Source organism: Crinia signifera, chromosome 1 (genome assembly GCF_055691185.1).
Source record: "Crinia signifera chromosome 1, ASM5569118v1, whole genome shotgun sequence".
Classification (NCBI taxonomy): Eukaryota; Metazoa; Chordata; class Amphibia; order Anura; family Myobatrachidae; genus Crinia; species Crinia signifera.
In genome coordinates, this window is record NC_139217.1 from 34,582,309 (window position 1) to 34,601,065 (window position 18,757).

The 18,757-nt window shown below is 40.9% G+C and overlaps 1 protein-coding gene across 1 annotated transcript in view; it reads left to right on the top strand.

Moving 5' to 3' along the window:
* The window catches only part of LOC146070741 (vomeronasal type-2 receptor 26-like), a 52,853-nt gene that overhangs the window by 5,680 nt on the left and 28,416 nt on the right, over positions 1-18,757 (top strand). Inside the window, exons 3-4 of the mRNA XM_083179403.1 lie at positions 6,930-7,739; positions 13,765-13,899. Coding sequence (XP_083035529.1) covers positions 6,930-7,739; positions 13,765-13,899 — 945 coding nt within the window. The remainder of the gene's footprint in view (positions 1-6,929; positions 7,740-13,764; positions 13,900-18,757) is intronic.

Consider the following 18,757-nt stretch of genomic DNA (forward strand, 5'->3'; position numbering starts at 1 on the left):
AAGTTAAGATCCCTGGGATACTCCACTGGTAACCTTTACCTCCTGTGCAGTGATACAAGTAGGAAAAAAAGTGGTTTTGGGAAATAGGGGGTATTTGCCACAGAGGGGAGAGTAGGGAACACAGTGGGTAGAGTGGGTGCAGAGGGAGGAGATTGAGACCACAGTGGGGAGAGTGGGGCACAGGAAGGACAGTGAGACCACAGAGTGGCGAGCAGGGGCCATAGAGGGGAGAGTGGGGGACACAGGGAGCAGAGTGTGAACATTACTTTCTGAAAACATGAGACCATCCTTTACTAATTCAGCATTTCCATGTATGAATTTCCAATGGCCATGATGCCGCTATACTGGCGCTATAGTAGATGGAAGGAGCACACTAATTAGCACTGCCCGATCACCACATCTATGTCTGAGGCGCAGCAGTGGATAGAGAGTGTGCTGGGGCTGGGCGCAGAGGACAGGCTGCTGGTTGGCGGAGAGACAGCCATTCTCAGCCAACCAGCGTCCTGTTTTCCCATGATTACAAATTTTTAAGTTTTCACTGCAGCTGTTGGATGGGTGGGATGAGCGGTACAGTGTACCGGCTCCCAATCTATTGACAGTATGCCGTAACAGCCCGTACCACCATACTTTGAACTCTGCTCATGTGACTACACTCGATTTACTACAACTCTCTTTTCTGCGTTGAACGCATCCCCTTCTGGCAGCTGTAGGGGGGCTGGTGGTTGGCGATCCAAGCATCAGCCCATGCAAGGATAAAGGGCACTTGTGTCATCATGTGCAGCTGAGTGCGTTTTGTGTACAGACATTAGCCCTGTTTATAAATGCTGCTGGTTGTAGTACAAGCTCAACTCCGAATGACCGGAATCAATATTGGCTAAAGGAGGTTCCTAGTTGGAGATTGGAGAACGACTATTGATACAAGATGGGAACTAGAAAGTGTATTGGGAAATTAACAGCAGAGAGGAGGTAGTGGCTGAGAGGCTGGAGAGTTAAATAATGAACAGTTACAAACAATAAAAGCTAGGCACAACTGATGAAGATGTGTTGAGTGGAGAACACAGGAGGCAAAATAAATGAGAACCTGGGACTAATACCGGTACTGGAGAGAGAAAAACAATTAGAAAACGTTGGTAATTACCAGAGAATACTGAGTACAAAAAGAACAGAAAGGGTAATTGACTGAAACACAACAGAAAGTGAATGGAAAATGGAGCTGGAGAAATGCTGAGGAGTGGCAGGAAAAACAGCTGGAACAAATGCTGAGGCTGGCAGGAAATGGAGCTGGACTAAACTATAGTGCCAAGGGCTCACACTACAATTATGAGCTATGACCAGCACTGGGAGAGAGGAAGACCAGAAAATAAATGGAGCTTGGGCCAATCAGGATGGCTGGAAAACACAAGCCTCCTGAAACACAGATTAACTGCAGCTGAGCAATCAGACCCACGGTAATGGGCTAATTATATGACAGGCTGCAGTTACTCAGACCCGCCAGAGGTAGCTATAACATACATACCCAAAAAATTGTTAGTTTTGCTTGAACAATGTATTGTATCGTGTTTAGTAACCACAAATTGATGGAAACATTTTACAGCATTGCACATATGTCACTAATGTTTTAAATGGGTACATTTACTATCATGGGAGTTCTAATAAAGATAGAATGCTGCCCATGGCAACCAATCAGATTATACTTCTTATTTTTTAAACGCCTTCTAGAAAATAATAGATCAGATTGGATCTGATTGGTTGATATGGGCCTCATCACATTTTCAATAGATCTCCCATTTTAGTGTGAATATCCTATTCATTTTAAATGTAACATTATAATATATTAAGGATGCAAACTGGGTTCATTCGCTTGGCGAATCGCTGCTGCGAGTAAATGCAATTAATAAACCAATAAACCAAGTACGATTATATATATATATATATATATATATATATATATATATATATATATATATATAATTCCAGGCAAGAAGCTGCGTCACTCCAGGGGTCTTTTTACAGGTATTTAATCTTGAAAAAGGTGCATACAGGTTACATGCTTAAATGGTCAATGTTTCGATGTTCGCAAACATCGTTGTCAAGACCACATGTATCAGAGCTAAGTGCACATACAGATATAAACAACCGCACGGCGGCGGAGCAAAACATTTTATACTTACAAAGCCCGCGTATTCACCCCGGCAGCCGGCTGCAATCTGCTGCCTCTATCCTTATCAGTACAGCAAAAGTCCGCAATAGAGCTTGCTGTTTAAGGAAACCATGGAATCATCGACTTCTACTGGCTGTCGCACTATGCCACCTACCAAAGGAGTGCTGCACAGCTATAATGATGAACAAGCACAAAATATCTTGTTCGATGCATCGGAGGATGATGTGGCGGGTGATTTAACATTGGAGGACATTGCACATCAACTTCTGCAATTGAAAAAGAGGGAAGTGGACTACCAATTACATGGTTCGTCCCTTTCCAAATATTTCCGTCAACAACTTATACCCAGAGGTTTTAGGGTGCGCAATATGCCGACTATCGGCAGATTTAATCCTGATTTCTGCACCAAATGGGTGGGAATTTTAAACAAGTGCAGCAATGATTTGATGCGAAACGTTGACCATTTAAGCATGTAACCTGTATGCACCTTTTTCAAGATTAAATACCTGTAAAAAGACCCCTGGAGTGACGCAGCTTCTTGCCTGGAATTGTGTTTACCCCACTGAAGGCACCCGGGGCAGGTTGAATATATTTGTGTGGAGTGCTGAATCTACCAATCCAGTATATATATATATATATATATATATATATATATATATATATATATATATATATATATATATATATATATATATATATATATATATATGAAAATAGTTGAATAAAGACAGGCGCTCTATAGTGCATGCATCCGGTAAAAAGCTGTAATAATGGCACATAGAAGAGAAAACACAATCAGGACAGAATCACGTGCCCCACGAGGCGGTATAAACACAGCGATTAAAACAGCATGAGAGGGTGCATATCACCCAGATAGTGGGAGCCGGTTACACTCACACACGGTCTCTTTCCTTTCTGTGACGACGATAGGCCATGACCCTACGCGTTTCATCATCGACTTCGTCAGAGGGCTGGCCTAGCGTCAGTCAGTTACCTCCTTTAATCCTCTGCTGGGACCACAATCATTGGCTGCAGCTGATCTCGGTTCATACCTGGCATATTCACATGAAGTATTCCTATCTCGCTATATTAGAACTAATCTATATGCTTTTCTAATTATCTAGTACATAAAAACATGAACAGTTAAGTACACACAAATCTTAAAATAGATTAACAATACATGGAATAACATAAAAAATGGCCGCAATATGCCATCAATTCTAAAAATACATTTCTAGACACATTTTAGTGTCCGATCTCATTAGCATAAAATCAACAGTCAAGATATCCAATAAATCATAAAAACTATAAAATAACAAATAACATACCCCCAGGGCATCACTACACTCAGCCAATGAAAGCCGTAATCTCCATTCCATCATTTAACCCCTCAGGGTGTAAAATCTGCAAATTATACAGCCAAGCGGATTCTCTCTTTAATAACAGTTTTTTTTTTATATTTCCTCCTCTTATATCCTCCTCTAATAATCCAATCCTACAAATTTCATAACTCCTGGATCTTCTTTCTGACATGTTAAGAAATGTCTCCGGACACTGTGCTGTTTAAATTTATTTCTATAGTGCTCCAACATACGCACTTTTAAGGCTCTTTTAGTGTGCCCCACATATCTTTTACCGCAGAGACAAATGATAAGATAAACCACGTGTTGTATTATAGTTTATCGGTCCTTTGATTTTCAAAACTTTATCTTCCGTTCCCTTTATTTGTTTTGTCCTTTATTACCAAAGGGGGACATCTTGCATTTACTGCAACAATAAAATCCCTGAAAGGGTGGCAATGTGGTACAAATACAGTATTTACTTTGGCATCAATCAGAAAGGACATATATATAGTAGTGCAGTTTTCCGGCACTCGGGATACCCAAAGGGTTAACTGGCTCTGGTGCCCTCCAGTTAAGCAGCATGCTGCCACATACAATCCATACAATATATAGCAAGTGGCACTCAGAGAAATACGTGAAGCAAAAAAGTGCTTTTAATCACATCATCAACATTTCAGAGTCTCCGCTCCTTCGTCAGGTTAACCAAGCCAGTGGTTATGCTGTGTCACTGGCTTGGCTATCCTGACGAAGGGGTGGAGACCCTGAAACGTTGATGATGTGATTAAAAGCACTTTTTTGCTTCACCTATTTACAGCGTGGACTACAAGTCTCTGAGTGTCGCCTGCTAAATATTGTATGAAATATATATATATATATATATATATATATATATATATATATATATAGTCGGAGTAGGGATAGGCACTTGTAGGATTTAACTCAGAGAAAATGCAAGACACAGGGTCTTTGCTGAAGCTTCAGCAAAGACCCTGTGTCTTGCATTTTCTCTGAGTTAAATCCTACCAGTGCCTATCCCTACTCCGACTATTTAGTGTGCATACAGCACACAGAAAGGCACCAAGGTCGTTGCTATATTGGTGATTCACCACCGGAGTGCCGAATCCATCATCTGTTATATATATATATATATATATATATATATATATATATATATATATGGAAAGAAAAAAGGGGGACAGGGGGGCGCCCAATAGTGCAATATCTTTTTATTTAAAAAAGCAAACTTTTAAAACACACACGATGTCACTTCTAGTGTGCAGTACTCGTACCAAGTGTTACGTCTGGAGTGGGCTGATTACCACTAGATTTCAAACAAATAATTCCACTGGCAAGATCAGCATGCTCTACTGTCACCGCTACAGAGTGGTTGTAACTCACGGGACCTCTGCGAAGCAGAACGGAGGTAGTTGCCGGCGTCTCCGGCTGCTGCAGGATGGCGTTCGTTTGGCCGGTATCGTATGCTGGCTGTCAGGGGCTTTGGATCACGTCACGTTGGCCACGCCCCTACGCGTTTCGCACTATTGGGCGCCCCCCTGTCCCCCTTTTTTCTTTCCAGAATCTACTAGGAGTCTTAGGATAGGACCCTATAACAGTGGGGAGCAGCGGTCCAAGACAAAAAAGGACAAGTGCCATAGTAATTTCTATTGCTACCTGGAGAGCTTTATAGCCCTGAGAAGGACTAATTGACAGCAGGTGTCAGCGCTCCATTGCCCAAAAAAAACTGTTTGATATATATATATATATATATATATATAGAATATGGGGCGGACCAGCACTCTGTCCCAGCTGTGCTGTTTGCTCCGCTGCCCTCCAACACATATGTAGAAGCAGGGAAACAAATGCAGAGCTAGGAGACTTGTAGAAATGTACTTTATAAAGCCATTTAAACGTGCAAACAGGAGACCGACGTTTTGGGGATGTACCCTGTTTTCAAGGGGCAGAGTGTTACACTCTGCCCCTTGAAAATGGGGTACATCCCCGAAACGTCGGTCTCCTGTTTGCACGTTTTAATGGCTTTATAAAGTACTTTTCCACAAGTCTCCGAGTGCCGCCTTTGTTTCCCTGCTTCTATATATATATATATATATATAGTGTGTGTGTATTGTGATTCAAAACACAGTATTAATAGTTTAACTAAAATACATGATTAAATACTATTACAGTTATTATACATTAATACATTCATTTAGAACCAACACTGAGAGCAGTACATTGGCAGACATTATATGTGTGTTTGTATTTATGTGTGAACAATGGAGGAGGTGTGGCTCCAGGCTACACCATACCAGGCTATCTGTATCTTCCAGAGAATCCTACCTTATTAGTATACTATGATGTATAAGCCCACTACATTCTATCTACTATATGTAATCTAAACAAACACTAATCAATGCACCACAATAGACTCCACACAGCATGCTCCCTGCATTCCTTCAAGCCTTACTATTCAATCCTGCCAATATGTATATATCACTAACTTAATCTTCAAATCAAATTATGCATGCCCAATTAACAATCATAATAGCTACAATTTAGTACACTCTAATTGCCATTCTGAACAACATTCTAAAAGTAGTAGTGTACCTTTCCACCTAACAAGCTAGCCAAAGCAAAACTCCAATTATTCCAGGTCGTTTATATTACAAACCATACTTGTTATTAACTACAGATGGAGCCGCTCCCGTCGGTGCTGTTCCTGGTGATTAAATCACCAACCACCAGCCGCCGGAAGGGTTTGCACGTGCACAAGATGCTCATGCGCTCTGTTCCAATAGAGCCCTTTGCCACCCTCCGCCACCTCCCATCCGCTCCCCCGTATGTGTTGAGCAATCCAAATGGTACATACAAATGATTACGAATAGATACCTGTAGAACTTCAGAAAATATGAATCTCGTAAAGTGGGCAGCTCAGTAAAAGATGAATTTTCATTTGTAAAAAAGCCATAAAAATACGAACAATGTCATTAATCGTCATTTGAACTCAAATTCAGATAATATCAAATGAAATACGGAACTTTAGTGCTGCTCTTCTAGTCGCTGGTATCTCAGCACACGTGTAAGCTGAAGCCTCCAGGTGCCTCCACCGATACAGAGAACCAGGCAATTATGGTAAACATGTATTGCCTAGCAAAAGAAAAATCTATTTGATGTAATATAAATACCTTGGGTCCAGTATTGGCCAGGCCATCATCATTGGGCAGTTAAGGCTTCCAATTTCTGGCATTATTTCTTAAAGGGAATTTAACTTTTCGGCATTCTGCTACTTCAGGTCTCAGTGTAAACAACAATTAATGATTTGCACTTTAGAATTGTTTTCCCAAGGCAAAGCCTGGCCTGGGCAATACTACCCATTGCAGGATTAAACTTATTGTATCTTTGAATATGTTCATTATTAATGTATCTAGATCAGCTATGGGGCGAGGGACCCGCTGCTCAGTGACCGAACTCTGTATCCAAACTTTTTTCGCACATTACAAAGTTACCGGATTCAGCATGTGGCCATTGCCAAGTTACTGAGAAGCTTAGGGTGGAACTGGGTCGGAATCATCACATCAGATGATGATGCTGGAGAACGGGAGCTAGAACATCTCAGCCAGCAATTGAATAATTATGGAATTTGTATTGAATTCAAACAAAAAATGTCCCTAATATCTTATAACATTAACAACATTATTAGTTCTCTGCGCACTTCATCAACTGAGGTTGTTATTTTTTGTGGAACAGTCCTTCATTACTCCATAATAGGTTTACTTAAATCTCACGATTATCTCCATAATAAAACATTAATCCTCACAACATCATGGTCGTTAGAAAAAGAGCTTATGTTTTCCACTTATAATAATGTGATGGATGGCAGTTTATCAATTACAAATCCACTGCATTATATCCCTGCGTTACAGGAACGGTTATACAGCTTCCACCCTTCCACTAGCCCCAATGACATGTTACTGGAAGATATCTGGTTTTACTTTTTTGGTTGCTTGTCAGGAAATCCTATAAAGAACCTTGTTTTTCACGGACATTATCCTATAAGTCTCCGCAATTGCACTGGGAGGGAAACGTTTCAACACCTTCAAAATGTATTTGGAGACTCGATCACCTACAAAGTGTATATTGCCGTCCTCAGCATGGCACAGGCGTTACATGATATGTACATGACTTACAATGTATATGGAGCAAAGTACGGTTTGTCTATGTTGGATTTCCAACACAAGGTACAGTAAGTGAAAATATAAAATAATCTAATGGTGCATCAGATCCCCTCAGTTCACCAATGGTTTTTGTGTTGATTTGAAGAAATTGTAAGACATCTACAATTCCCAGCTTTTACTTTTTATCTGTCACAGCACAAAGAATGCAAGGATGGGGAAGGGGGATGTGTGGAAAATCTGCGCACAAGTTACACCCCTAGGATAAGAGGTAGTGTAATTTAAATATATGTATACAATCCTATATCCACAATATGAATAATTATAAGTTAAGTCACTCATGTGGAGGTGCACCCCTGAGAGTAGAAAACGTACAAATTCAAGAAAGAAAGAAAAAAGTACTCTCGTACTGCTGGTAACACTCCAATGAGTTAAGTGGTTTCTACCACTTTTCTATGTTTTGTGTAGTCTGTCTATGTCTATATCGATTAACAGCCTTTTAAACCTAAAATATTAAAAGTTATATTTTTAAATTTACAACCATTACAAATCAAAGTTTTTTTTCTTTTTTGATAAGTGTGCCCCCAAACAAAGGAGAGTACTTTTTTCTTTCTTTCTTGAAACAGCATAAAGAATGCCTGAAAAATAAGGGAGTCTTTCAGGTGATAAACTCAATGATCTTATGCGGTAACTCCACCCCATCAAATTACTACGTAATCTAGACAAATTCTTTTTTACATTCATCTAGAAACTAATCCAATTGTTACCCTATCATAGATAAAAGTCACAGCATAGAATGTTTGACAAAATCATTATGGAAGACTCAACCAGTAAAGACAATGACCTTGTAATCCTTAAACAATTATATTAGAATATTGAAGAGCTTTGCCAATTTCAAGATTAATAGTCTATAAGGCATTATCATATCATCCAACTAAAAATAATATTGTGTGTGCTCTATTTATTTGGGGATAATTCTCTGACCATGGAGATCATATCTAGTGAACAACACATATTTCTACTGAATCTTATTTCCACTTCTCCCCACCTACAGTAGTATAACCTTAGCAACATTTTCAAATCACTCAGTTTACTTCCAGAGTGTTCCATTATTCCTGGCATCAACTTAAGTTCTTCTCATCTTTCCATTCATGTTGATGCTTTTTACAAATCCATACTTTAAGGAGGTTATTCTATTTTGATCGCTCCCCCCCATGTGTTCGCATGTGCAGGCTCCATTTGTGAACGGATGCGGCAACATGTATAGTTGCCGGCCTGGTCACACAGAGCAGTGTGGGCAGTAGGGCATGGGGCGGCAGGCACAGGTCGCTCCCATGGTAATTATTCCACCCTGTATTCAGCGAAATGGCCTCAAATATACTGTAAGTTAGTCTACACTGACTTATATTTGCATGGCCAGTTGTAATTACTCAATGGTCAGTGACCATCAAATTATAGCAGCAAGTGAAGGGGCGGGGTCGCCATTTTTGCTTGCTGCCATCGGTGTTAGGAGGTGAGGTAGGAGTCAGAAAAATATATTATTTTTATTAAAATATTTTTATTTCTAGTAAACCCACAGTACAACCATTTATATAATAAGTTGAAGAGTGTGTGTGCGTGTGTGTCTGTGTGTCCGTCGCATTGCGGACACACCGTGGCACTCAGAGACACCAAATTCAGCAACAAGATACCTCTGGACCGTTTTTGGGAAATTTCACTTAGAAATTTAAAAAACACCAAGTTTTAATTTTCCTTCATTGATGATCTGGGAAAAAGATTGACGATCTGGGAAACCGACGAAGTAACAACTCCACTCCTGATTTCATTGCTGTCATTGGGCAGTATTCAATGAGAAAAGTTCTCCGTGTTTTGTGGAGAATTTGTGCTTTTTTCGCCTTGGACGGAGCATTTTGCTCTCCAAAAGCGAGCAACCCTATTCAATGTGAAATGTTCTCCGTCTGTCTAAGTGATTTTCGCCGTCTCTCTCCGTGTAGAAATTCTCCATCTTTTGATGGAGAGCTGGAATGTGAACTTTTAATCTAAAAGGGTTTTGTATTTAATTTTGGTGTCAAAAAATCAGGAATTTTTTTATGTGAAGGGGCATGTGATTTTTATTCATGTGCTTATAGCACATGAATATATATTTAATTTAAAAAAATATATTTTTTTTAATTTTTTTTTTTTACACAGTGCAGCCAGCAGGGGGCCGGAGCGCTCGAGCCGCTCATTAGATATTCATATATTCACTGCACCCGTATGCGCGTTCGGGTGCAGTGAATACGGGGTCCCCCGCTGGCTATAGGGGGGGGCAGCCTGTGCTGCCTGGGTCCCAGGGGGGCCCCCTACCCTCACATATGTTCTGTGGCATCCAGGGAGACTTTAATCTCCCTGGATGCCACGTCCCACGGCTCCCTGTCAGCTCCCTGCCGCGGACGCTCGTCCGCTGCAGGGGTTAAGACTCGCCGCGAGTGGCAGCGAGTCTTAAAAACGTTGAATAGTGGGAGCAGGAGTGGCAGCGAGCCCTCCGGAACACGGAGAGTGCATGGAGAGCAAAATAAAACGCTCTCCATGCACGGAGAACTCCGTCATTGAATACTGCCCATTGAGTATGAATGACACATTCTAACATTATGGTGAAGGCTTTAAACAATTAGGAAATAATTGAGGATATACATAGACCATACATAACACACACACACGTACACATTGTACACGCACACACACACACACACACACACACACAGTACACCATATACGCACACATACTGTAGCACACAACACACACATTTATACGTAGAGCACCTCACACACTTACACATTGGACAGATACACACACACAACACACCACATGCAGTACAATACAAATCCATACACACTACAACACACACCCAAAAACAGTACAACAAACACACAGAACAAACACACTTAAACATTGCCAGGATACGCACAGCACACTACACACACATATATACGTGAGACACCTCACAAACTTACACATTCAGCAGATACACACAACACACACACATAACACACCACTCACAGTACAACACACACCCACATTCACTACAACACACACCCAAAAACGGTACAATACACAGAACACACACTTAAACATTGCACAGATACACACAGAACACTACACACACACAGATTTATACATAGCACACCTTACGCACTTACACATAGGGCATATACACACAACACACACACATAACATACCTCTAACAGCACAACACACACCCACATTCACCACACACACCCAAAAAACAGTACAACACACACAAAACACACACTTAAAAATTGCACAGATACACAAAGACACAACACACACATACTGTATATACATAGCACACCTCACACACTTCTGCATTGGACAGATACATACAATACAACACACACAAACACACAGAACACATAAAAAATAATTTGCCTTTTATTTAACAGTCTGTTCCGGCAAATAAAAACTGTACCTAATGTACCGTTTCTACTTTGTTCCCCATATCCGTCTCTCCAGTCCTCCAGCCTGTCACTGCACTTCCCGGCCATTTGCACTGAGAAATCTTTGTCCTGGCCAATGCGCCCATTGATCAATACAAAGTGGGTACACTGCACTCAACCTGTTAGTCAGTTGGATATCAGGCACTGCTCTGCCTTAAGGGTTTCCCAGACCATTTTGGTTCATAGATAATGTTTGGTCGATGGGCATAAGCGCTGCATGCATTTGTTTGAATGTTATGAGTGTAAGAAGTTGAAGAAAAAGACTGAGATGAAGATTTGTCACGTCATAGTGTACAATTTACTCAATAAATCGTCAAAAAAATATGTGTACATAGAAGTACAATCAAAATATTAAAGTAGGATTAAAAAATAAATTCTGATTCAAACTGATAATTGTTTGGATGGAGGTGGGTGGCGAAACAAATCTATAGGTGGAGGGGGTATGGATATTGTGGGCATAATTGGTGTTTGGTACACCTACAGGGGGTCCCCAGTTGATGAGAAATTTTCATTACAGTGTCTCCCTAGGGGGATTTCCAATTGGGGTTCAGGTGGTCAATCCCATTGGTCTCTTCTCCTGGAGCCTACGGTCTCCCTCAGTGATTGACTATCATTAAGGGAGACCGTAAGCTCAAGGAGAAGAGACCTACAGGATTGTAAAGGGTCCCTAAAAGACCTGAACCCCAATTGGGAATTCCCCTATGGTGACACTGTGACCGTGACATTGTAGTGAAAATCCCATCAATTGAGGGCCCCCTGTAGGTGTACCAAACACCAATTATGCCCACAATATCCATACCCCCACCTATAGATTTGTTTCGCAACCCACCCCCATCCAAACAATTATCAGTTTGAATCAGAACTTATTTTTTTAATCCTACTTTCATTTCTTGATTGTACGTCTACTGTATGTACACTTACATTTTTTTTCACGATTTATTGAGTAAATTGTAAACTTTTTAACATGGCAAATCTTTATCTCAGTCTAATTCTTCAACTTCTTACACTCCAAACCTTATCAATGCACCCATTGATGATTGTGATGGCTGCATCAGTGGATTGGCCCGGCGGGTGTAGGGAAGAATATGGCCCATTGCACCCATTCCCAGTTGTGCATTACAGTGGTGCGGGTAGCGTGCGTCGCGTCATGACATCATGTGGCCAGGCCCGCGGACCTGCTCCCTTACTCAGGGGCTGCCCCACTGTTTGGTAGAGATGCCCGGTGCATGTGCTTTACAGATCCCCAGACCTCAGAGACTGCTGCAGGTTTGGTGAGGGGAGTGGCAGTGGCAGGGAGCAGTGAATTTTTAATTAATTATGGCGCAGTAAGTAACACCCACCCCGGTCCCCACACACTCATTGCCTGTAATTACTCACCCTAGAAACTGTACCATTGAAAGTATAGAAATGGAGGTGTGGCCACGTCCCTTTCTGATTTTGTACCGATTTCTGACCCTCAGATGTTGGAGGATATGTCATACAGTAGGTGCTAAATCTCAGGAGTGGATGTGGAATTCATCAACACATACAAGTTATCATCTCAGGAGCATTGTGTTTCAAACAACAACACCACACCTGATTTCATTGCCATCATTGAGTATCAATGCAAACACATTCTAACATTATGGTGGAATCTATAACAAATTACAATCTTAGGTCTTTGGCACAGCATACTGTAAGATTACATCTTTCAGCAATTTTGGAAATAAAGAAACCCCAAGGTTTTCCCGGGCAACGCCGGGCGGGCTAGTTTATGAAATAAACATCAGAAAGAAAAATATTTTGAATACTAGCTATTTCAAAACTACACAGAAAATCATACCCAAAAACTTTAAAAACAATGAGAATTCACTACTAGAGAGAACTGTTTATATAAATGTGTTAAATATCAATGCACAATATGTAGCGATATAGATAAAGTTTGTATTGCTCTGGAACATTCTTTGCGGGATAATTCCCTCAAGTTGGTAATATTCTCTCCTACTGCAGATGTATAGGGGTGGCCATATAAAAACAATATTTGCATATAAACAATTTACTACACATCTGTTATACACCATGGGGGACTTCCAATTAGTACATGGGTTACAGGATCTTATCTGGTTAAAACAAATATAAAAGCATATATTGGACAACCCAATGCTCATTGGTTAATATTGCAATTTTAACCCATTTTTGGGCAAAAAATATAGCACTGCTAATATGACCCCCCCACACACACACACACACTCACACACCCACGTATTGCTCTTAGTATTTCTCTTTTGATGGAATGCTTAATTTGTGAAAAACTATATTCAAACCATAGCTTGATAAATGTCAACTATATAAAAGAAAAGGTGCACCGCTATCAATTAGACGGCCAAAACTATTTTTTTTTTCCAGAATTTGCCCTATAGTAACTACTTATTTAAAAACTATGAAAAATTCCCTTTAGTAACACCTCTCCCTAAATCAAATTCATGACGGTCCTTGTGGTAAATCTCATATCAATCTACTATCATCCAACCCATTATATCGGTGCAGATTAAAACACAATTGTACTGTATATAACACTACTTATCCTGACTTCCTGTCTATTGTTTTTTTCAAGCTAAGAAATTATGTAAATAAAATTGAATACATTGGCCCATATAATGAAACAATATTTTTTAATGAAGAAGGAGAATTTATTGAAACTCTAGAAATTAAGAATTGGGTATATGGAATGGAGGGCAATAGAAAGACGGTAACAGCATTTTGGGTGGCTGACTTTTATCCATTTCTTCCAGAAGAAAGGCAGCTACTAATTAAACCTTGGAAAATAAGATGGAAAAACGGGAAGGTCAGTCATAAAATCATATCACAATAGCAATAAGTATATTTTAATTATTATTATTAAGTGAACAGTTAGAATGGAGCACAACACTTAAATATATTACCACGTATGTACTTTCAGCATTTGAAATGAAATTTGAGGCTTTTTGTTGTGTTATTTGTATTATTGCATGTGCTGTAATTTGCGACTGCTGAAGTAATAGTTATTGAGATTATGATGTCATTGCGATCTCTATGTAATGATATTTCAAATATTCTGTACAACAATAATTATTAAGCGTTATTTTTTCATCTACCTTTCTAAATGAGTCCATCAGGAAATACGGTACTTGTGTATTATCTGGGCGCCCGATTTTTTCATCGCAGTGCAAAATATCACGTCGCATCGCATCGCATGCAATCATATCGCATACGAAGCGACACGATTGGACACAATTTTTTATTGTACAGGCACCAAGATGCCTGATTCCTATGTTAAATGCCCCCCCAACCTGAAGCGTAGCGAGCCCGCGAGGGGCGGCTGTACTTGTCCTCCGACCTTTCCATCCCCCCACTATACACATTGGCGTGGAGTTGATTTTATATAGTGTGGCGAGCGCAGCGAGCCACCAAGCCCGAAGCGTGGTGAACGCAGCGAGCCCCGCGAGGGGACGCGGATTACTTCACATATATTCCGCGCCCCCAGCTTGGGGCCGACGTGGATAGTGGGGGTATGAAAAGGTCGGAGGACGCGTACCGCTGCCCCTCGCTGGCTCGCTGCGCTCGCCACGCTTCGGGTTGGCGTTGATAATGGGGTGGCGTTAACAATGGGGGGAGGGGCATTTCACATAGTAATCACCCATCAGGGTGGGTGTACAATTAAAAATCGGGTGTGGGGGTACATTTAACATTGTAATCAGGGTGCCTGTACAATGTAATATCGGGTATAATCGTGTCGCATCGCATGCCATTATGATGGCATGCGATGCAACGCGATATTGAAATTGTACACTTTGCCCGGGAAAGGCTCAAAATCGGGTCCAATCGCATTGCATCGCATGCCTTAAATAGTGGCATGCAATGCCATATATCGGGCGCCCAGATAATACACAAGTACCAGAAATACAGTATTTTAGTTTGGATCAATTTAATGTTAGCAATTCTTCACGATTTGTGAAACAATACTAGGTGTAATAAATACAAAACCGCTTTCATTGATGATATTCTGACACTGTTTCGTTAACATACAGAAATCAATCTACTGTAGTCCATATTTTAGGGAAAAAGTCTTAACAATATACAGTAACTGAGTTAGTGTGAATCCATCTTTTATCCTTTGTAGCTCAGACTAGGGATGATTTTGAGTAACTGCCCTTGTTGCTATAGTCATGTCTGTGAGTTTGTGCTAATGATAAACAGCCATCAGCCGCTGTACAAACTACAAAGTTGCTTTTAATTGTACAGGGAGTGAGAAGACCTCTATGAGCATGTTAGATGCTCTAATAAATCTTGGTATTCTTTAAATGCAAATATCGGTCATGTCAAGTAAAACGCGCCCCAGCAACATGCAAGTTTTATATTCTCGATCACAGTATGATGTCCAAAGCGACTGGTTACGCGTTTCAGTTTGCAAATATTTAAGCAGCCCAGTTTTAGTAAAAGGGAGCATTTCGAGGATCCAAGAGATTCAGTTAAGAAGTACAGGAAGTCTTCTCCAGCTAAATTATTCACAGATGTAGGCATACAGGAGTGCTTGGGCAGGCTGGAGGAAATGGTACCTCTACTAGGAGCAGAACTCCTCACTTGTGTGCTAAAGCCACTGGCTTTTGTTGTGCATATAGCTGTTCTCTGACAGTGGCAACTTTAAGTATCCTGTTGTCCCGTAAACCATGCGTGAGCGCAAACCACTGGATTGCTCTTTTTGCCTTTGAATATATTCAAGGAGGGGGGTGTCCAATAATGGGGTCAACTATGGATAGATCACGGACACGTTTTGCTCCCACCTTGAGCTTTCTGAAAGAGTGAACAAATAAATGTCATCAGTTTTAAAAAGTCAACCCAATATAGTCATAATAGAATAGCACAGCAGTTTCTAAAAGCTGACTCAAACATTGCAGAAAGCTGGAAGCTCAGGACAACTGGTGGGAGGGGCATCGATTATGGCTGCCTTTTGTTGAGGGTACTGTTAGCTTGATTCTGTCTCAGGTCAGTTAACTCTCCTGAAATCCTACATATCTTTACCCCTAAATATATTCTGTGGCCTCACTTACATTTACTGAGAGGGTACTTGTGTAGTTTCACGGCGCTGGCATGGCACCATGAGTCTGAGTCGCCCATGCTGGGGGCTCGGTGGCTCGCTACGCTCGCCACGCTATCTAAAATCAACTCCATTCCAACATGGATAGTGGGGGTATGAACTATCCATGTTGGCATGGAGTTAAGTTAGTTTATTTTAGATAGTTGTGGCGAGCGTAGAACCCGGAAGTAGCACAGCGCCATGCTGGCGCCGTGAAACTACACAAGTACCACTAAGAGTTGTATAAATCACCACAAATGAGCATTTAGCCATTAGGACCTAACCATCAGAATGTATGGCCTGGATGTCCGCCACAAGCTCCAACATACATTATATTGATAATCAATAACTACTTACTGTTGCTTTTGATTTCTCCTGTTTACCACCAGCTTTCTCTGCTGCCTCTTAGTGGGTTTGTGAATACTACCTGACCTTGTCTTGCTCACCTGGACCTTTCTGGATATTTTTCTCTCACCCAATTCAGATACTCTGCTGTTCGGCCTTCCGTGACAAACTGGGTACCACTCCACTGACCTTGTTCTAGCCTGCAGCCATGAACCTTTATGTTGAGCTCTGTCTGTGGTTCTTGCACTCAGAACCTTCACGAAGTTTTGCCTCTTCAAGATGACTTTCTCTTCCCATTTTACTTTCCTTTAGGTTATATAGTTTCTGCATCACTTTCTGTGTTTTGGCATACAGGGATCTTCTGCTGTAGCTTTATGGACATATAACCACTAATGTGTATTGTGAAGCCATTGTCTTAATGGGTTTATTGACCACTTCTTTCTGCAACAGCATTCTTACCATTTATTTATTTATTTATTTATTTACAGTTTCTTATATAGCGCAGCAGATGGGATGATGGGAGATATTTTGTGATAAGTAAAGAGATATATACTGGTGTATTATGGTTAATAGCTTTATATGTGAGTAGAAGTATTTTTTATTGAATAAGGTAAAATACAGGCAACCAATATAGGGACCGGTAGAGCGGATTAGCAGACGATGAGCGTCTTGCTAGGAAGATCAGCCTAGCAGCAGCATATAAATTGGATTGTAGTGGTGAGAGTCTGTTCTTGGGAAGACCAGTTAGGAGACTATTGCAATAATCAATGCGGGATATAATGAGTGCATGGATAAGAGATTTGGTAGTGTCTTGTGTGAGATACGGTTGTTTCTTGGATATGTTTTTTCAGATGCATGTAACATGATTTGGAGACAGATTGAATCTGGGGAACAAAGGACAGTTCAGAGTCGAGGATGACCCCTAGGAAAAGAGCTAGTGGGGTAGGGTAGGATATATCAGGATGGTAACTGTACTTGGCTGGTGGGAATATAAGTAATTGAGTTTTGGAAATATTAAATTTGAGTTGGTTAGAAGACATCCAAGATGAGATGGCAGAGAGACATTCAGAGACTCGGCCTAAAATTACTGGTGACAACTCTGGTTTTGATAGATAGATTTTAGTACCATATGCATATAAGTGATACTGAAATAAGAAAGAGCTGAATAGTTTGCCAAGAGAGGAGGTATAGAAAAGACTGAGCCTTGCAGAACTCCAACTGAAAGAGGTGAGGTAGAGTCAGAGAAGAGAACACTGAAAGAGCAATAAGAAAGGTAAGATGAGAACCAGGAAAGAGCTGTATCATTAAGACCTAGGGAGTGCAGTGGTTGTATGAGAAGAGTGTGATCAACCGTGTCAAACGCAGCAGAAAGATCTAGAAGAATACCATGTGGACTGCGGCACGTGTTACCCTCATATTAGTGCCATAATATTGCTGCAATGATAATATTTTTGTTAAATTATTGTTTTTAAAACAAATGACATGATATAGGTAACACCTAAACATATTAAAAGAATGTTCCTGTATTAACCCCTTCCCGACATATGACGTACATTTACGTCATATGTCGGTTGAGGGGGAATCAAGCCAGCTCACGGAGTGAGCTGGCTTGAAAGAGAGCAGGTAATGGCTGTATATTACAGCAAGGTCCCTGCTCTCACGGCCACGAACGGCGAGTTCGCCGATCGTGGCCGTTTAACCCTTTAAGCACCGCGGGCAAAGCGACCGCAGTGCTTAAATAGCTGATCGGAGGGGGGGCGCCAATCGGGGCCCCCCGCAGCGAGATCGGAGGGTGCCGATCGGTTGCCATGGTAGCCAGGGGTCTAATGTAGACCCCTGTGCTGGCCGTGTCTGCATACCTATCATATCCTGCCTGAGGCAGGATGTAATAGGAAGTGCATAAAATCACTACGTTCAGCCATAGAGCTCTATGGCTGAACCTAGTACAGGCGATCGCGCCCCCTAGTGGTCAAGTACACTAGGGGGCCTTGTAGTAAAAGTAAAAAAAAAAAAAAAAAAAAGTTTAAAAATAAAAAAAAAATTAAAAAAATATTAAAAGTTCAAATCACCCCCCTTTCCCCATTTCCCAAATAAAAATAAATAAAAAATAAAAAAAATAAACATATTTGGTATCGCCGCGTTCCTAAAA